This window comes from Typopeltis vanoorti, chromosome 4 (genome assembly GCF_054136105.1).
Source record: "Typopeltis vanoorti isolate ZY-2024b chromosome 4, IOZ_Tvanoo_1.0, whole genome shotgun sequence".
Taxonomy (NCBI): domain Eukaryota; kingdom Metazoa; phylum Arthropoda; class Arachnida; order Uropygi; family Thelyphonidae; genus Typopeltis; species Typopeltis vanoorti.
The window spans coordinates 164,136,226-164,158,345 of record NC_143552.1 but is presented as its reverse complement, the minus strand read 5'-3'; the positions used below and the strand labels follow the sequence as shown (position 1 = coordinate 164,158,345).

General features: G+C 36.4%; 1 protein-coding gene across 4 annotated transcripts in view; it reads left to right on the top strand.

Annotated features, from left to right (window-relative positions):
- Positions 1-22,120, top strand: part of LOC150107818 (uncharacterized) — a 321,462-nt gene that overhangs the window by 157,494 nt on the left and 141,848 nt on the right. For all 4 annotated transcript variants that reach the window (XM_090392071.1, XM_090392070.1, XM_090392069.1 and 1 more), the window contains one exon: positions 19,538-19,649. In XM_090392071.1, coding sequence (XP_090248197.1) covers positions 19,538-19,649 — 112 coding nt within the window. The remainder of the gene's footprint in view (positions 1-19,537; positions 19,650-22,120) is intronic.

Sequence of the window (22,120 nt, the reverse complement as noted above, 5' to 3'; positions counted from 1 at the left end):
TCTTATATTCCATGGAGATGCTGTAAAATAATAATAATTTGTATTCCATTCTTATGAAGATATTGATCTGTATGAGGATATTTCTATAAATATCAAATGATATGGCAGTTTTTTCCTTAATAGATAATTATGCTTGGAAAGTTGGTAAATTTGATTTTATGATGGCAACTATTAAGAAAATTCAAGAAGTTATTCAGATCTTCCAAGCTATGTTGCTAATAATAATAGTAATATTTTTACCACTAGGTTGCATTAATATGGATATTAACTGCCACTCAGTCTCCAAAAGTTAGATTGGGCTTAATGGCCTCGCCTACTCTCCGTATACAGGAATAAAAAGGCGTTAGCTGATTTTTTTTTTTTTTAGTCTAGCCATAAATACCGTTACAACTTGAACAGCACATAAAACTTTAATCTCACAGTAAATCATTTACAGCCTTAGCACATACAAACCTACATGTATAATGTGCATATAGCAGCACTCAATGTTTATAATGTCCCCTATGGCCTTCATGCATGCCTGAAGTCTGTGAGGCCATATATATCAATGGCGGCACATGCAACATCCAGTGGAAACATTGCTACTGCTTGCTCCCAATCCACCTTCAGGCTAGCGATGATGGGGTGTCATTTCTTGCAGGCTGCACTCTCTCAATCTCCAATTACAATTTGAATCTAATGGATTCAGATCGGGACTTCCAGACAGCCCATTGAGATGGTGACGTGGTTGGGCACATTTGCCTCCAACCACTGTTCTGTGGTCCTTGCCTTGTGTGCAGGGGTTGAGTCCTGTTAGAAGGTCCACTGCCTGCAATGAAACAAGTTGTTATTCAGGGGCTGTACCACATATTCTAGCATGGATACACTTTGGCAGAGGTTTTGATCTCTTTCTCACAGAAATGCAACTTGGATACCTCCTGATATGTCACCCCCTTTTACAAACACCAAACCATCACTGAAGCGGGGTCATCACCTCTCTGATCACCAGGATCAGAGAGGTGATGACCTCTCTGATCCTGGGTTCTATAGCAAATGCTGTGCTATCATCTGGGGCATATACCAGTTGGATATGTCTTCTGTATTGTTATAATGGTTAATAGTTTTTATACACAAGCATCCTACTGATCCCAAGTGTTTTTAGCTTGCTGAAAATAACAGGTGACTTCATTCCAGCTTATGTGCAGTGATAAACATGCAAATATTCACTGCACACAGCACCACTAATGGAACTGGGCTCATGTAATTCTGTGGCCAGTGCATGTGAGTGCAGAAGTATTTATGGCAAGATTGTGTAGACTCCAAACACCTTCTAATAAGGCTGCTGCTTCAAATTCTTTCTTATTCTTTTCAAGAATTATCCTAGTCTCTGTAAAATGTACTGTTCCCATGCCATGACTTAAATATGTAAGGGGGAAGTTTTGAAGACCATAGCATTGTCATTCCCAGCTGAAGAGAATAGTTTAGTTTGAAATTAGTTTAATATCTGATCATTTGCCATTTTTCTACAGAAAATCATTAAATTGGTTGTGTTATTTCAATGCCTTATTGCAAAAATGACTTGCTGTCTCTTCCTTTCAGGGAGTGGAGCGAAATAGTTTGTTTGCATGGTAGCCTGAACAGAAATCAAAATCTCATTTTTATAGCATTTGGAAATCACTTATCGTATTGAATCAAAGAACAGACGTCATTATCAAATACTTCTGGTGGATGGTTTCTACAATGTCAGAAGATACTTTACTGAATTTATTTTTTACATTAAATCATCATCAAATTTTTGACATGTACCCTCAAGTGGGGGGGGGGTGTACAGGATATTATGATAGTATTACATGAAGAACTTACATCATTACTAACTTCCTTTTACATGATTTACAGGATTAAAATTGTCTATGAAACTAGCATAAAATAATTTGTTTGCGTTGGGATGTACTGTGAGCTGTAATTTGAAAGCACTTGTTTGCTATCTAAAGTAATTGATGCTGCTCCAGCATTCCTAGTTTATTATTATTACTTGAGATCTCCAGGGAGTCAAGGATTCATTGAGGTAGGCTTATCACCTAAACCAACTGTCATACTTTTCCTTAAATTCATTCACACTGGATGTACTCACTACCTCTAAAGGCAAACTGTTCTACTCATTCACCACTCCGTGAGGGGGAAAAAGCCCAGTTTTCATCGCTTTCTTGACTGTGAACAAACTAACTTCCATGGATGGTCTCCCCATGTTCTCTTCCTACCTTCCATATAAGAAAAGTTTCATCATACGATATTCTATAACACTCATTCAGAAGTTTATAGACCTGTCATATCATCCCTCTTTCTCCTGCTAACAGGAGAAAGAGGGATGATAATCCACATACAATCTCTCCTCATAATTTAAATTCCATAATCCCAATATAATTTTTATAACTCTTCTTTGCACCTTTTCCACAGCTTTTTTAATCCCCTTGGTACCTGGGAGACCAAATCTGCCCACATTAGTCCAGGTGCAGTCTTATAAAGAAGCAAAATGACTTCCTTATCCTTACACGTCAGGTTTGCTTCAACATCGCAATTATCCTCTGAGTTGTATTTGTGACTTTTGCTGTGTGACTTTTTGAACTTGAGATTTCTATCTACAATCCTATCTCATCAGTTTCTTGTAGCATAACCCTGCTAATATTATTTGCCACAGGAAATCTCATCATGCCAAAGTGCATAACTTTACACTTACTAACATTAAACTGATAGCGATTTGCATTTGCCCAAATTTCCAGCGTATTCAAAACATTTCTGTTAGTGCTGGATATCAGTAGCATCCTTGATTGTCCTGCCTCTTCACATCAATGGCAAACAATTGCATATTTCCTGTTGGACCCTCCCTAATGTCATTAATGTATAGATTGAACAACAGTGGCCAAAGGACTGAACCATGAGATACACCACTGATACCTTAAATCTGACAGATTCACACTTACTGTATACCACTTTTTGATATCTTTCAAATATCTTTTTTGGATATTTGATGTCTGATCCACTTATCCAAGTCAAGAGTATATATTCCAATCCCAAATTTTCCAGTTTATGCAACAGTCTTTCATGTAGTATCCTATCAAATACCTTAGAAAAAATCCAACATATCATAGTGTATCCATTTCCTTTATCCAGCTTGGCTGTAACATTGTTATAAAATACAGTGGTACCTTGGATTGCGAGTAACTTGGTCTGTGAGTGTTTTGCAAGACGAGCAAAAATTTTTAATAAATTTTAACTTGATAAACGAGTGAGGTCTTCTTGCAATATGAGTATTAGCTATACGTTTTGTCTGCTGAGCGTCACATGATCACAAGCCGCTCGGGATTGTGGGTAATCGTCTCACATGCTCGGTCTCAGTCGGTAACTCATTCGTATAGTCAACATTTGTGCTAGCTTTGTGACCATGTGTGTGTGCGCGTAAAGCATTTTTTTATTTTGTGTCCAAGTGTAGTGACAGTTCTTTATTAACTGTACTACGATAATGGCCCCAATGGAAAAAAGGGTTGAAAAGGAAGGCGGTAAGAAGGAGGAGATGATTACGGTGGAAGTTAAGAAGGAAATCATCAGGAAGCACGAACAAAGTATGCAAGTGGCCGCCATCGCAAGATTTTATAAGAAGTCTATGTCAACGATTTGCACAGTATTAAAGAAGAAAGAAGAACTAATGGGGCTAGATGTAGCAAAAGGAGTCACGAGCGTATCAAAGCAACATCCACATATTCTGGAAGATGTAGAAAAGTTGTTTTTGGTGTGGATAAATGAGAAGCAACTAACAGGTGATGCTGTGACCGAGAACCTGATCTGTGAGAAGGCAAAGGCCTTGTACTGTACGCTGACCTCGTAAGTAAACTTCCAGGTACATCTACAGAAAACGAAGAAGGCTTCAAGGCAAGCAGGGGATGGTTTGATCACTTTAAGAGGAGAAGTGGCATCCATAGTGTTGTGAGGCATGGAGAGGCTGCAAGTTCGGATGCAAAGGCAGCTGAGGCATTCGTTGCCGAGTTCCAGAAGCTCATGGTTTCCGAGTGTTACCTGCCGCAGCAAGTTTTTAATTGCGATGAGACGGGGCTTTTTTGGAAAAAGATGCCAAAGAAGACCTACATTACAGCAGAAGAGAATGCAATGCTTGGTCACATGAAAGACCGTCTCACCCTCTTGCTGTGTGCTAATGCAAGCGGTGATTTCAAAGTCAAGGCCCTGCTCGTGTATCATCCTGAGAATCCACAAGCTTTCAAGAAATGCAAGGTGCAGAAAAGCCAGTTAAACGTTATGTGGAGGTCCAACAGCAAGGCTTGGGTCACTCGTATCTTGTTCGTTGAGTGGATTAACGAGGTCTTTGGTCCTGCAGTGAAGAAATACTTTTAAGAAAAAAATTGCCACTCAAAGTCTTGCTGGTTATGGATAATGCTCCTGCTTATCCTCCAGGCCTTAAGGACGATTTACTGGAAGAATTAGAGTTCATTAAGGTCAAGTTCCTTCCTCCCAACACTACTCCAGCCCATGGATCAGCAGGTCATTTCAAACTTTAAAAAGCTTTACTTCAAGGCACTATTTCAGCGATGCTTTGAGGTGACCGAAGGAACTAACCTTATCCTCCGAGAGTTTTGGAAAAATCATTTCCACATCGTAAACTGCGTCAAGATCATCGATAAAGCCTGGGTCACCAAGAGAACCCTTAATTCTGCTTGGAGAAAACTGTAGTCTGATTGTGTTGAAGGGTTTGCTCATGAACAGGAGCTGCCAGTTGTCGATGAAATTGTGTCCTTGGGGAAGACCATGGGACTGGAGATGAACGAGGATGACATTCAAGAGCTGGTGGAGGAACATGGCCAGGAGTCTACCACCGACGAACTGATGGATCTGCATCGTGAGCAACAGCAAGAGGTTATGGTGGAGATCTCATCTGAGGAGGAAGAGAAAAAGGCCAGAGACATCCCTCTCTTCAAATGAGATTAGGGAGGTGTGGAAAATGTGGGAAACCGTGCAAAATTTTGTAGAAAAGCACCACCTGAGTAAGGCTGTGGCAGTGCGAGCGATGAATCTGTTTAACGACAATGCAATGTCGTATTTCCGTGAAATCCTCAAAAGGAGGCAAAAGCAAGTGTCATTGGATAGGTTCCTTGTTAAAGTTGCACAAAAAGAAAAAGAGTCAACAGATAGCAGTGATTCCATTAGTGACAATGAAAGTCGTCCTACCCAATACAATTACTGTAATATGTAATTGTAATGTAATTAATAAATTCGATTACTTTATGTATATTACATTTAAATAATAAAATAAAAATATAAAAGGGTATGCATATAATGTATAAGGCAGGGATGCACAAACTTGTTAAGGCCAAGGGCTGCATAGTTCCACTGTTACTTATGGGAGGGCTCCCAAAAAAAAACTTGAAAGTTATATACCATATATTGTTTATTTTATTTATACCTATCATAATTGTTACAAAAAAGGTAATAAAAAGTAAGTGAATTTAATTTGATGCGTGACATTGCATTGATTTGACAATTGTTTTGATATTTGATTTGAGTTTTGTAGTAGCCAACCGCAAAATTGATTCTAAATTTTCATCAGTCAAGCAGTTCCTATTTTTCAATTTGTTAATATTCATGACCGAAAAAGTTTGTTCACAAATATATGTTGAGCCAAAGAGGCTTGCACATTTTAATGCATTATCTAGCAACCATTTATAATTGTTTTTATCGACACAATGATAGAAGTTTAATAATTGCCTTCGTTAAATTTATTTCGCAGGCTCTCATCATTTTGAATATCGATGAGGTCAAGCTGTGCTGATTCGGGTGCATTTTCAGGCAAAATGGCAAAAGGATTGCTAAATAAATGTAGCAACGGTTTCACTTTTTTAAAATCAGAAAAGAAAAGTTTGTCAGAAAACCTATCCTTGAAGGCTGATATAAAGTTATCAATCTTTTCAACACACACACAGCTTTGAAGTTGATATTGAACTTTTCAGAAACTTTCTTATAATTATGAAAATGAATTCCCTGACTTTAGTTGGATTTGAAATAGATTTAACTTGCACTGAAAAGACAAAATGTGGCCGTAAAGTTGAGTAACCAATTGATCTTTGCCCTGAAGTCGCATATTTAACGTATTTAAATGATTAGTAATGTCAACCAGAAAGGCTAAGTCACATAACCAATCTGGATTTTTTATGTCAGGGACATTTTTGTTTTTTTCAGTCATGAAGATTTCAATTTCATCAATATTAAATTTAGGAAACACTCCAATGTTTGTCCATAACTTAGCCACCTCACTTCTGTGTAAAAAATTAAGTCACCATATTCACTTTCAATATCTTCAAGAAAATTTTTAAATTGTCGGTGATTAAGGCCATGGGATTTTATAAAATTAATCGTTGAAACCACAACTTTCATGACATGTTCAAATCAAAGTTTCTTAGGGCACAAGCTCTCCTGGTGGAATATACAGTGGAATTGTATCAATCAACTCATCGTCGTGCCGTCCTAAATACTGTTTCAATAATGTTACCGATCCAGAATTAGCTCCTATCATGGAAGGAGTTCCGTCTGTCGTGATACCTGATAATTTTGTCAGATCTAAATCAATTTTGGAACACTGTTCCAAAAGCCCAGTTACCTTTCGTTTGATCTGACAATGAACTCATTCCAATCAGCTCCTCACATACCTCAAACTCTTACGTTATTCCACATGCAAATATTAACAACTGGGCTGTGGAAGTAACGTCAGTTGATTTGTCAATAGCTAATGAAAAATAGGAAAATTTCTTTGAATAAGATGTTAATTGGTCCTTTACGTTTTCCGACATTGCAATAATTCTTCTTTGCACAGTCATCCTGTTTAACTCAACATTTTTGGCTGATTGAGGACAAATTTTTTTAGCAGCTATCTCAAGGCAATCTTTAACGAAATCTCCGTCTGTAAATGGTCGGCACCTATAAGGCGAGATATTTCAAAACTTATTTCTGTTGCGATTTCCAAATCTTGAATAGGTTTTGTAAACATCACTTGCTGACCTGTCAATTCTCGTTTCAAAAATGAAATCTTTTGTTTACAAAAGATTTCATTTTTGATCATTCTACATTTTCAAATCTTTGAGTAGATTTGAAAATGTAGAATGTAGACTTTCATAGTGTCTCCTTATATTGTATTCTTTTGGTATGGCTACAGCACTTTTGTAAATCAAGCACACGATATTATTAAATGACTGCACAAAACCATATTTTTCTGTCCAGCTATCCTGAAACTGCTTTTTTTCATCTTGTAGTTTGCATTTCCTACTTGGCCCTGCTTTATCCATTGTAGAATTTATTTTTTATTGTTTCCTAGGGGTGATAATTAATTGTAGCAGCTGCACCTACAACAACAAAATACTCATATGACAAATAGACGAATTATAAAATTTGTTCACATTATTACTAACCGATTATCGTAAGTAGACAGGCAATTGTGAACATCACAGCTACTTTGCTTTGCGCATGTACCATTTTTAAAAATTACCTATAGTGTAACTTGTTAAAGTTAAAATAATACATGGTGAGGCAGGCCGTCAGCAAATCAGTGGAGGGCTCCATGCGGGCAGCGGTCTGTGCATCCCTAGTATAAGGTATGCGAAGGTATCTGTATTTTGTATTAATCATTTTTATATGAATATTTTTGAGTTTTTTAACGAATCATCTGAGTTTCCATTATTTCTTATGGGGAAATTTGCTTTGATATACTAGTGCTTTGGATTACAAGTATGTTTTCAGAATGAATTATGCTCGCAAACCAAGGTACCATTGTATAAGCAAATCTAAAACATGACCTTTCTTTAGTAAACCCATGCTGTTTTTTGCAGAGTATAGCTTGTTTACTCATTTCTGCATGCAAGTTCTTACCGACTTCTCTAAAATCTTCACCACCACACCCGAGATACTGATAGGTCATTAGTTAGACACATCAGTTTTTGCATCAACTATGATATATTCCTTCCATTCCTGTGGTGTCATTCCTGAGCTGAGACTCAAGTTATACAAACATGTGAAAGGTTTAGCTAGTTTGGCTGAACGTTCCTTTAGCAAACATACTGATATTCCATCTTTCCCTATTGACAAATTCTTATCGAGGTTATGCAACAGCTCTTCAACTTCATTCTTATGCACCTCTGACTCTTCATCCAATGCAGTACTAACACTATGCGCCATGTTACATATATCTAGCAAAGTGAGCACTCATTAATTGAACAATCTCCATTGGCTTCTGACACTAGTTAATTACTAAAGTTATTCGTCCACATTCATTCATTCATTCATTCTTTCTTTGTTTTGCTTGCAAAATAACGATAAAATTATTTTTGGTTGCCTTTAGACTATAGCCAATTTCTTTTCGTATTCCAATTTAGCTTTCTGACAATACTTATTACTTTTGTTTATATATTTCATACCTCCTCTCACTGTTATTCTCACGTTATTCTTTCCACATCTTCTTTCTATGGATCTCTTGTTTAATAAGGTTGTACATCCATTTCACTCCCAACCTATTTATTCTTTGGACTCCAGGAATACGTTCAGATATTGCCTCATTTAAACATTCGTACAGTGAAGGTATGCAAGTTCTTTTCACTCAAACTTTGATATCATCTAGGTCTAGCTACTCACTGATGAGACCTCAAAAAAAGGTTGAAACCGGTCTGGGTAGTGACCTCTCCTCATAATGTAAAGCAGTACTACATCTCCTAGGAGCTGTGTGTTTTTACATTATGAGAAAATGTCAAGAATAGTGAGGGAGCTTGCTCCACCTTTGCATCGAGTTGCCTGGGTGTGGCACTACCAAGTGGTCACTTGCGCTTGGATCTGCTGACAGTTCGTCGGCATGAAAACGTTTAGATCGTAGTTTTCGATCTTAGAGTTTCGCATACTGGCTGAAAAACAATAAGGGATTTTTATCCCCTTTACTTATCAACCTCGCCAGAAAAAATAGCCGTTTGGCTTTTCATCTTAGTTATAATATGTAATAATATAATATAGTGGCACACTTTCTGGCATTTGTACAGCGAAGGTATGCAAGTTATTTTCACTCAAACTTTGATATCATCTGGGTCTAGCTACTCACTGATGAGACCTCAAAAAAAAGGTTGAAACCGGTCTGGGTAGTGACCTCTCCTCATAATGTAAAGCAGTACTACATCTCCTAGGAGCTGTGTGTTTTTACATTATGAGAAAATGTCAAAATAGTGAGGGAGCTTGCTCCACCTTTGCATCGAGTTGCCTTGGTGTGGCACTACCAAGTGGTCACTTGCGCTTGGATCCGCCGACAGTTCGTCGGCATGAAACGTTTAGATCGTAGTTTCAGTCTTAGAGTTTCGCATACTGGCTGAAAAACAATTAGGGATTTTTATCCCCTTTACTTAGTCATATTCTTATCAGACCCCTACTGATGATATGAAAAACTAACACTCTTTGACCTCGAGTTCCTTCTTTCACATGTTGCTTGAGAAAGTTGTCTCGCAACAATTCAATAAATTCCTCTTTGTTCTTATCATGAGATGTCTCTTTTGCGCAATTAATGTTTGTATAATTAAAGTTACCCATAATAATCACTCGTTTAGTACTCATGAATGTAAATTGGCTATTTTATTGCAACTGAGCTGCCAGGTCTGTAGCAACACCCCACCATGTATTTCATTCTCTTAGCTGCCACTTCATACCATTTCTTGCGTTTCTACCCTAACTGGACTTCTGATATCATTAGTAGTACTCCTCCTCCCTCCTAAAACATGACTGTCCTTCATTAAACCCATGCTGTTCCTTGCAGAGTATAGCTTGTTTGTCTACTCATTTCTGTATGCGATTTTTTACTAACTTATATTAGATTTCATTCTAATTTTTATGAACATTATATTATTTTGTCATTGTACTCCTTTATAATGTTATGTATAACAGCACAACATACATGGAGTTGATAATTAGAAATATGTTAAATCCAGGAAGCAAATATGAATTAAATGTGCTATAGCTACAAAACACCAGATGAGTAGACCTTAACAGTTGCACTTAGTCGTTCATAACTAAGAGATAATGAATGGACAAAGTCATTCACTTAATAAATTTTGTAGTCAGAATAGAATTAACCAAAAGCTCTTATTCTCGCTTTATTAAGTAGATATACAATTTCCTATTCTTTGTTAGAAGTTGAGTATTCTCATTTAACAAATGAAAAAAAAAAAGATAAAATAAAAAACACAAATTACATCAGATAATTAACTCCTGATCATTGGCCTCCTTATGATTTGGCTTGATTCTGTTGGTAAAGAGAGAGATTATTGCTACTGGCGTTTGTTTGGTTATCTTCTGTTGTTTTAAAATTGATATTATTGTTATTATTCAGGCCTCCATGGAGTCAAAAGACTCATCGCGGGAGGTCAGGTCCCTTCTGGGAAACTCAGTCTATCATACCACTCCTTAAGCTCATTGATCTTTCTCGCTCTCACCGCTCTATCAGGCAATGCATTCCATGGTTCAACCACCCTCCATGCAAAGAAACCACTCCTCACCCTCTTGCTCACAGTTTCCTTTCGTAACTTCCAGGGATGGCCCCTTTGTCATCACTCCTTCCCACTATTCAACCAAGTGAAAGACCCCCCCAGTGTTAACCCTGTAACCCTCTCTCAACAGTTTAAAAGTCTCAATCATATCACCTCTCCTTCTTCTATCCACCAAACTCTGCAGTTCACATTCCCTCAGCCAATCCTCTTTGTTATCCCTTTTTTACCCTTTCCAGAGTTAATTTATCCCCTTCAAATCCTGGGACCAAATCTGAGAACAATATCTCGTTTTGGAAAAAGACCTGGGTTCAATTCTTATGATGCAAGAAATCTTTATATTCAATTTGAAGCTGAGTTAACCAGTCTCATACTTAGTTACAGGATTTTTTCCTCTTGCAAAACAGGCAAACCCACCAGCAAGCACATGCAGTTAATATACAAATAATATAACTTAAACAGTGGGCTGTGTAGTGTTATATAGTATAGGTGACTTATAATAATTGCAACTATGCACTTTTTCTTTGATATGGTATGTCCTCGTTTAAATTTTTCCAAAATAAAATATATTCAAATATACATTTATGTGTGTATATTTAAAAAAAAAAAACTTACTATATAAATTTCCAACAACAAGTATATCAGTTATTTTATTCACTCATTCACACAGCTGTAATGAAATTTGGTCTAAACAAAAGGCCTAATTTCAGAACAACTAAATGGTTTCATATCACAAGCTCAATTTTATTTAGAGCTGGTACTGTACATAAGCAATTTGTGAGTTCTAAACCCTTTCAAATTACTGACACTTAAGAAAATTCATTGAGACTTCCAGTATATGAAATAACTTTACATTTGAATATTTCAAATATTTGAATATTACAAATGAATATTTCACATCTGGTAATCTTTCATTACGAAATTGACTAAGTTGAGGAATATAATTAATAATTTGTTCAGTTAGACTCTTCATCAAATCCCAAAATTCACTGTTAGATTCATTCTATTTCATGCAATGCTCATGATACTTTAAACTGATTCATAATCTATGCATTCACTATATTCTCTGCTATTATGTTTCACTACATGCTATGAGAAAACCCCTCATACTTGTGCACTGCTTCTGCTGCTAACATTAATTTTTACTTTTCAGTCGCTCATCTCTGTATTATTTATCCATCTCCAGCTTCTATCTTAACAACTCTAATTCCTCACTTTTTGCATTTGGTCTTTCATTAATTCACAGTCATATTTATAAATTTAGGAACACAAAAACACACGTGTTGAACAGATTATTTTATTAATTACTAATAAAATAAAATTTGGCGTTTCGACCCCCTGTATTGAGGTCATCATTGGAAGGATACAAGTGTATAAGGAAACAAGCTATTCTAGCTCTGTATACCGGTAAACTAAATCTAGGTAGTTAATTAATCCTTTTCCCTAGCCTGACCTCTAGTGATAAAAAAAATAAATATATCATGATCATCATCAAATTCCTGCCATGTATCCTCAAGGATTGTACAGGATATGATAGTACTACATGAAAAAAATTACATCATTACTAACTTCCTATCTACAATTTTCCTCCAAATCAGTCTGTTACTTGTCAAGACTCCAACATTATCAGATCTTATATTTCTATCGTCTAAGGCACTTAGTACCGTATCAATCCACCTATATCTTGGTCTTCCTCTGGGTCATTTTACTGCCAACCTGGCAGAGAACACTTGTTTTGCTAATCTTTCCTCGCCCATTCTATTTAAGTGACCATACCACCTGAGATTAGCTCTGCTAATGCATTCCTGGATCATGACAATGTCAAGTTCTTTCCTAATATCCTCATTTTTATATGATATTGCCATTGATGCCATCTGTTCATGCCTCTAATCTTTCTCAGGACTCTCATATCTGCAGTCTCTAGTCTTTGGTCAAGTGTTTTATTTCTGACCCAGCTCTCAGATCCATACGTTAAAACTGGTTTGAACACTGTCTTGTATACAGTTAATTTAGTGTTCCGACTAATTTCTCCCTCATTCCATATGAATTTATTCAATTGACTTCCTACCATACCAGCTTTGCTGATTCTATTGTCTATTTCTATATTTAAATTACCATCTTCAGTAAAAATCGTACCTAAGTAGTTGAAATGTTTCACTTGTTCCACAGGTTCTCCATTCACAACACAGTTGACATTTTCAATGATTCTGCCTATTTTCATTTTCTTTGTCTTTTTATTGCTGACCTTCATACCATGTCTATTACAACAGCTATTCAATTTAGTCAGAGAATCTTGCAGACTTGTAGCAGATTTATTGATAACTGTAACATCGTCCGCATAAAGGAAAGAGCTGACATTAACATCTCCAATTTTGATATCATGTTTAATACCACTTTCCTTCATAATGTGATCCATATAGATAATGAATAACAGAGGGGATAATAATAAATTTAGTTTAATCCTTTATCCAAGTGTGAACAAACAAAGTTTGCGCCTGAAAGTATCTTCAGGACTGGGGTAAGGTGGTACAACACGAGGGCAACTCGTTACAAAGGTGGAGCAAGCTACCAACACGCCTGTCTCAGTTTCTCCTATAATGCAAAACACATCTCCTTGTGGATATGTCTAATGTTATGCAATTAAGGGAAGGGCCACTACCCAGACTTGTTTAGACCTTTATTGAGGTCTCTTCAGTGGGAGCCAGGCCCAAGCTGAGATACCAGGCAAAAGCATTCGCAGGTCATCTCTACCTATAGAAGTTGCCAAATGGTGTGCCACCCTTTTTTAATAAATTACTCTGGATTTAGTGAAAGATGTTGAAAGTTATTTTTTCACTTGGTTAGAGTATCATAAATTTAGTTTAATCCTTTATCCAAGTGTGAGCAAACAAAGTTTGGGCCTGAAAGTATCTTCAGGACTGGGGTAAGGTGGTACAACACCAGTCCTGAAGTTACTGTCAGGTGCAAACTTTGTTTGCTCACACTTGGATAAAGGATTAAACTAAATTTATGATACTCTAACCAAGTGAAAAAATAAACTTTCAGAGAGTGTAATGTACTTCCTTCAATTCTAACTGCTGATTTACAACTCAAATAAAGACTAAGTATTGCTGGATATAATGCCCCATTGACACCATATAACTGTAGCTATTGAATAGCTCCTCTCTTGGCACCTTGTGATATGCCTTTTCCAAATCGACAAAACTTAAATACAGATCTTTGTTATATTCCCGTGCTTTCTCGACTATTTGTTGTAAAGTGAAGATCTGATTCTGACAGCCTCTATTTGGCCTGAATCCAGCTTGTTCTTCGCCAAGCTTTTCTTCCACAATTCTTCTCAACCGTTTCTCAAGTATTTGTGCATAGATCTTGCCAGGAACACTCAGTAGGGAAATACCTCTGTAATTCTCACATTCAGTTTTATTTCCCTTTTTATATATGGGTACTATGAGAGCCCTACTCCAATCATCGGGAATTCGTCCCTCTGTCCAGGCTTTCTGAACTATGCAGTGCAGCCACTGTAAGACTTTTATACCACCATACTTCAGCATTTCTGGTCGAATATCATCTACTCCTGCTGCCTTTCCACATTTCAAGCCTTTGATGGCTTTTTCTACTTCAAGTATGGATATGTATTCCTGACTGCATGCCTGGTCGGTGTTTTTTACCACTGTGCTGTCATCACTTGTTTGATTTAGCAGTTTTTCAAAGTAATCACTCCATACTTCAAGGATATCTTTTTCTCCCGTTTTCATGTCACCTTTATCATCTCTAACTCCTTTTACAGCACTCTTTCCTCCATTCCTAAGCTTCTTCAACAACCTCCAGAATATTTTGCCACCTTCTTGATATTTATTTTCTATATTCTTGCCAAAGTCCTCCCATGACTTTTGTTTAGCTAGTTTTACACAGTGTTTAGCATTCTTGCATTTGTCTCTGGTATTCTCTAAGAGCACAAGCTGACTTATCTGACATATTTGATATGCTTTGTTCTTTTCCTTCACTGCCTCTTTAACTTCCTCTGTCCACCAGGGAGTTCTGATTTTTTTATTCTTGAAGACAACCTCACCACATGTCTCTCTGGCAGAATCAATCAATGTTTTCTTCAGAGTTAGCCACTGAATCTCCAAGGTTTTATTCCTGTTCTCAAACTCTTTAATTTTTTCTTTAATAATCTTAGTATTTTAGTCTACAGTTCACATCTGAGAGCTGCTCAACTTTTATTCGCTTTAAAACTTTCTTACATGTTATTCTTTTCAATATGGAATTCAATTTTATCCTGTTCAAGACTAAATAGTGATCACTTCCAATTTCAAATCCTCTGTACACTCAGGTGTCCTGCACCAGGGAGAAAACATCACTATCAACAATAACATAGTCAATGAGACTTTTCTTCTTCCTTGCCTCTTCTCTCCATGTGAATTTGTGCACATTTTTATGTTGGAGCATGGTGTTAGTAATAACTAGTCCATGTCCTGAGCAGAAATCCAACAGATATTTGCCATTATTATTAGCTTTACTGTTTTCTTCAAATTTTTCCAAAATATTTTTGTATGTCTGACAATCATTTCCTACTCTGCTATTTAGATCCCCAACAAGGACCAACTTTTCCTTTTTCATTGTGTCAGTTGCTTTTTCTAAAGCCTCAAAAAATTCCTCCACTTCTACCTTAGGTGAACCTTCTGTGGGACCATAGGCACAAATAAGTCTTATTGTCCAGTTCCCCATTCTCATATTTGCCCACATTACTCTACTTGAGACTGAGTGCCATTCAAGAGGATTAGCCTTATATTTTGTGTTGAATACTATGGCTACTCCTTCTTTTCCTTGATTGTCATTGCCTGAATATAACATTTTTTATATATTGCTCAGAAAGATCTCACCAGTTTTTGTCTTTTTTGTTTCAGTCACCCCCTATTATGTCGATCTGGTACTTATCTAATTCCTCAGCTAGCACCATTTCTTTGCCATTCAGGCTTCTTATGTTGATAGTAGCGATCTTTAACTCTGGTGATGTTGAGTTGGGGTTTGTTTTCAGATTTTCTAGTAGCTGACTTTTTGCTGTTTGCCCTGGTTCCCTGGCGAAAACAATGGGGTCTTGTTTAACTGGGCAACGCCTCAGCCGGCATGAAATTTTTTCATGTTGTACCATCATTTTTTAGTTTGGTTTAACCAATAAGAATACAATTTGCTCAGCTAAATCCCAAATTGCCAGCTCATCCTCGTTCGTTTAGTATCGAAGTAGATACCCAACAGGGTGCACCAAGAGAAGGTGAGGATTGGACATTAGGTCAGAAGCCCTGGTCAGTTCTCTGCATTCCTTTAAAGGCTATGTAGAGGTCTCCTCTCAGTTTTTTTTGTTGAGATTTTTAGTGTGTTTGAGCATTTCACATGACTCTTTAAATTTTCTCCCAAACCAGGTTTTGGTGCAGTGTAAGGACTTGGTATTTTTCCAATCAATTCTGTGGTTATGTTTGGAGTGCATGGTCAGAAAGGCCGGTTTTTCCAAAATGGAGGTATTTAATGTGTCGTTTGTGTTCATGTTGTCTGATTGGGATAGTTCGCCCTGTTTCCCCTATGTATGGTATGTTACATGTGCATTATATTTTGTATACCCTGGGTGGGATACGTGTGGAAGAGGATATTTAGAAGAACTGAGTAGGTGTCTTAACTTATTTGGGGGTTTAAAGGTAGTTTTAATGTTGTATTTGCGTAGTGTGCTGTCTATTTTTTCAGAAATGCCTCTAACATAAGGAATGGCAATAGCATACCTGAAATCTTTTTTTGTTCTTACTGGTATCTTTATTGAGGATCTTGTGAATACTTTTTTTACGGTATCCATTTTTTATAAATGTTTGGTTGATGATCTTGTATTCCTGGTTTAGAGTTTGTTCATTAGTACAAATTGTTAGAGCTCTGTGTTTAAGGGTACTTATGACACCTAATTTTTGTGTTGGGTGGTGGTAAGAATTTTTGCATATGTATTGCCTGTGTGTGTAGGTTTGCGGTAAACTGAGGAGGAGAGACTGCCAGAGGGAATACGTGTGACAAGTGTGTGTCTAGGAAAGGAAGAAAGTTGTTTTTTTCCATTTCAATGAATTGGATATGTTTGTGTTGTTTGTTTAGGTGGTTAAGGAATGTATTTAGAGCTTCATGGACGTGGGGCCAAATGGCGAAAATATCGTCGACGTATCTGAGCCAAATTTTGGGCTTTAGATATGCTGTCTCTAGTACACGTTGCTCAAAGTCTTCCATATAAAAGTTAGCTATTGGGGGGGAGGAAGCGATGAGCCCATGGCTGTACCTTCTTTTTGAAGGTAAAAATTGTTTTGCCACACGAAATATCCGAAGCGGGATACGTGGGCAAAGAGGGCCGTGATGACATGTGGAAATATGTTCTGTAGGAGCAAGATAGCGTCATTGATATGCTTCCCTTTTCACTAATGGGAAGCTTTGACATAGCTTCCCTTTTTGTGAAAAGGGAAGTTATGTCAAATACACAACATTTCATTAATTTTATTAATGAAATGTTGTGTATTTTTTATGTAGGAAGGGGACTGACCTACCAATTCCTTGAGTGTGGCCTCTAATTTTTTGGCTAAGTGATAATTTGGGCTGTCAATTAGTTCAACAATCGGATGTAGTGGTTTGCCTGGTTTGTGTATTTTTGTCAGGCCATAAATTCTGGGCGCACAGGCATAATGAAGTATTAATTATTTTGTTTCCTTGGGCCATGTGTGAATGGATTTGATTAATTCAGTTGTTTTCTTTTTGTTACGTTTTGTGGGGTTGTAGTTTACCATTTGGTAGGTGTTGCGGTCCGATATGAAATGGTTCATTTTTTTCAATGTATGTTGTACGGTCTAAAAGGACAGTGGCATTGCCTTTATCTGCTTTCGTGATTATAATTATTTTGGTTATTTTTTATGGATTTAAGGGCTAGATTTTTGGTTTTGTTTAAGTTGGTGCTTAGTTTTTTGTTTAAATTGGTTGTTTTGTTTAAATTATAACAATCAGAACTGTACAAATCCAGAAGAATATTAATACATGAGGACTTTAGCAGTTTATTGTAGTTGTATTTATATATATATATATATATATATTTTTTTTTTTATCACTAGAGGTCAGGCTAGGGAAAAGGATTAATTAACTATGTAGATTTAGTTATTTAGTTTATCGGTATATAGAGCTAGAACATATAGCTTGGTTCCTTATACACTTGTATCCTTCCGATGATAACCTTGATACAGTGTTCGAAACATCGAGTTTTATTTCATTAGTAATTAATAAAATAATCTGTTCAACACGTGTTTTTGTGTCCCTAAATTTATAAATATGAATTAATTCACAGTGTTCTTGACTTGGCTGTTTGAAGGAAGTCTTACATCTGGAAAAGCCCAGATGATAGGTAAAAAGGAAATATTTTGCTATTGTATAAAATGGGTGCTTCAGAATAGTGGCTTTAAACAGTCATCTGATTTGTGTGTCCTTAGAGTGTTGAATATTTTGAAGACATGATTAGAACTAAAATACAGGATCATATCAGTGAAAAGAGAAATCAATAGTGGAAGAGAAGAGCTTATTTCCATGATCTCATTGCATTTATAATAAAGTCACAACTGCATTGGACAGAAGGAAATATATGATCTATTGTTTTTCAAATGACTTTGCATTTGCAAAGCCATTTGAATGATATCACATAAGTTGGTAGTAAAATCAGAGGATTGAGGATGGATAAGATTAGATGGGTTAGGATTCATCAACAGCTGTAAATTACAATTGCATAAAATGGGCTTCAAAAAAGTGCTTCAAGCGTGTATGGGAAAGAAGTAGAATAATAAGCAGAAAATGCAGGGTTTTCTATTTGGATCCATTATTCTATATAGTCTGAAGGTAGAGATATTCATTTGTTTGTGGATGTTAGAAAGTTGGAGGGCACTGTTGCAGAGAATTCTAACATGATTCATGTTCAGGAGTATTTGAATAGACAGGCACTACGAGCAGGTAAGTTGGGCTGTTATTTCAGTGTTTTAAAGTGTAAGGTTTTCATTTTGGTTAGAGGAGATGGAATTTTTTTTTAGTGTGCTACATTGGTGGGACTGAATGACAGGATTCGAACTGGTGGATTGGGGATTTGAAATCCAAGAAGTGTTGTTCAGTTTAGATTGTTGGCCTTATTAGGCAAGTGAACAGGCTGTTTGTAAAGAAATTTTGAATTTGTTGGTTGAAATTATGCAGAATATTTGGCAATATGACAACTTCTGTGTTCATGTTGTTCGACTGCTCAGTAACAGTACTACTATTGATGAATCTGTGTTCAAGATATCTATAGCTGTATATAGATATTAAGTGATGTATCACTATTTCTTTGGATTCCTTGTTTATTAGCTCTGATGTATTTGCATTCTGACGAGAAACATCCCTATACAGATGTAAAGCATTATATAATAATTTAAAGGATTCATCAATCAAACATTTAAAACAGTTGACGTTTAATTATGAATTGCAGTTCTCTGTGATGCATCTGAAATTTGCTTCCTAGATAATTTTTGTGTGTTGTTGTCAGAAGAACTGTTTTCCTTCATGTTGAACTATTTATTATTATTTGACACCTCCAGGTTGTCCAAAGACTCATCGAGGGAGGGTACCTACTCTACAGCTCCGTTTCCACTACTCATTCCACCAACTGCAACTACACCAATGCCATCTACTGCCCACCACCACACCACACTCGTATTTCCACAGACAATCACAAACATCCATGCCATGGCAGGATTTGAACCCACAGCCTTTTGACTGGAGTGTGGATACGCTAACCACTCGGCCAACCAGGCTGGCTAAAAATATTCCATACGAGTTCTTTTTTTGTTTTCTTCTTTTCTTTTTTTTCTTTACACTTTGTCACTTAAAGGATCATTTAAAATACTATGATAGTTATTACTTCATATCTGGGATTCACATGTCAAGAAAATGAAAGTTGTCATTTCTGTTTTTAGGGTTGATAAAAATTGCATCTGGATTAAATCTATGTCTTCTGGCACCACGAAGAAAAATTACAGTTCTTTTAATAGGAAATCATTCGGCAGGGAAAAGTTCCTTTATTAACTGGTAGGTTAAGTTTTTAATAATTGTTTTTAATAATTTTCATTTATAAAGTGAATGAAGGTCTAATGCACATATACAGGATTTAGAAAGTTGCTTGATGAATAAAAAGTGCTTATCCCACACATCATAGTTCAATATAGAATTCACTGCATGCAACATATTTTTATTGTATTGTTCAAGTTTGTCATGTATGAGACACGTGACTGCTGAATGCATTAAATGCCTACTATGACTGGTAGTGAATTTTCCATTGAAATTTATGGTATTTAAGTAAAATAATTATAAACACAACTTGGAAGGGTATCCACAGGAAGTTTTGATTCTTTTGAACTGACTGGTAATTTGAACAAAACAATTTATAAAGTAATTTGCATAGGAAGAACATTAGAAATTGTAGAATAAATGCAATCCAAAAGGAAATTAAGGAAATCAAGGTAGATTAACTGATAGACATGAAATAGTAAACAATGCATTCCATGGTCAAATCATCCTCCATGCAAAACAGCCACTCCTCACCCTCTTACTGACCACTTCCAGAGATTACTCCTTTCTCCTGATATGAAAGAACTCCCCCCAGTGTCAACTCTGTAACTACCTCCCAACAGTTTAAAAGTCTTATTTCACCTCTCTTTCTGTCAACCAAACTCTGCAGTTCTAATATCCTCAGCCTATTCTTATAGCTAACATTGTACAGTCCTGATATAATTTTTGTTATAAACCTTTGCATTCCCTCCCCTTCAAGTTTAATTTATCCCCTTCAAATTACAGCGACAAAATCTGAGAACAGTAATCCAGATATGGTCTGATCTTTATACAATGGAACTACAACTTTTCTATCTCTGCTGGTCAGCATCCTAAGTATTGCAGCATGGGTTATCTTTATGATGTGTCCGTTAAACTTTGTTTTTATCGATCATCATTCCGAAATCCCTTGCCTTCTTCGCTTCCTCTTGTGCGGTTCCTCCAACAGAGCATGCAGCTCCAATCGATGGATCCCAAACTTCAAGATGTTACGTTTAGTTGCATTAAACTGATACTCCCATTCATTTACCCATCCTCTCAAGCTTATTTGAATCCTCCTGAAGGGCTTTCACATCAGCACTATTACTAATAACCCTTTCCAACTTCACATCTGCAAACAACTGAATATTTCTCTGCAGTCCAATGACATTGTCATTCTGGTCCCAATTCTGATCCCCAAGGGATCCTACTTTTAACCTTCTGCTTCCTTGATACTGTTCCCTCTTACAACTCTCTGATATCTATCAAACAGCCAATCTCCATTCCAGTTCACTAACTTAATATCCACACCCACACACTAACTCTTCAATATCAGCTTATCCTTTGTTAAAAAAAAAAAAAAATGGCAGTATTGCCTTTCCCTTGTGTGATTGCTTTCTGGTTGTCTAAATAGATTCTGACTTAAATGTGTTTTGACTCAAAATCATCATAAGGATTGTTTTAACCAAAGCTATCCTTCTGAGAATAATTTTGGCTTAAAACATAATATCCAATCTATATTACTTTATGAATACTATCTTATGAAGCATTATAAGAAATATAATTAAAAGAATGTATTTCTTAAATTAAAAGAATAATGATTTGTCAGTCTGCATTGTTTTGTGTTTTGATCAGTGATGAATCATTTAAATTATTATATAATATGGAATGGGTTGAATAATTGCTATTTTGTGTATGCCGTTTGTGGAGTATGTCTGGAAAATGTTCCCTGAGGGGGGGGAGAAGATACTTGGTGGCAATGTCATTTTGTGGTTTTGAGGGATGCTAGTGAATGATGATGTGTTCACAGTCACTTGGATTCTCTGAGCCTTTATGTGTATCTTTTATATAAAGAAGCATAGTAAGCATTGATCATGCTCAAGGTATATTTGTCATTATTTAGTTTTTAGCAGCATAAAAATTAAGTATATTAAAATAAAACATATGTAGATAAAAGAAAAAAGTATACAAGTTATGAAAATAATGTTGAATAACAAGTATTATTTAAGGAAGATTGAAATTGAGTTTGCAAAGAAGAACCAAATCCTGAAGGCTTACTAGCAAACTCTAAACAAAAGTTTTATTGATTTAATCAGCCAAGAAGGCATCTAGTGGTTGCAAGGATAGAAAATACCAACTTCATGTTCTTGTGTAGAGGCTTAAGTGCTGTGAGGACATTATGTTGGAGGTTTAATGGATTTTTTACAACACTCAAAAAGAATTAAAATAGAATTTAATACTTCCTATATTTTGTCCTAGTCACTAGGATCTATGGGGATTACAAAAACAGTTAATGTAACATGCACACAAAAACTTACAATACTAAGCCCAACCACGTGGGTGACACTAAAGTCCTATCTAGGTGGAGCGCTATCAACTCTGGGTATTTCTCTTAGAAGAACAAAATCTACAAGCAGATAGAGGGAACTGCCATGGGTTCCCCCTCTCACCCCCCCTTGCCAATTTCTATATGG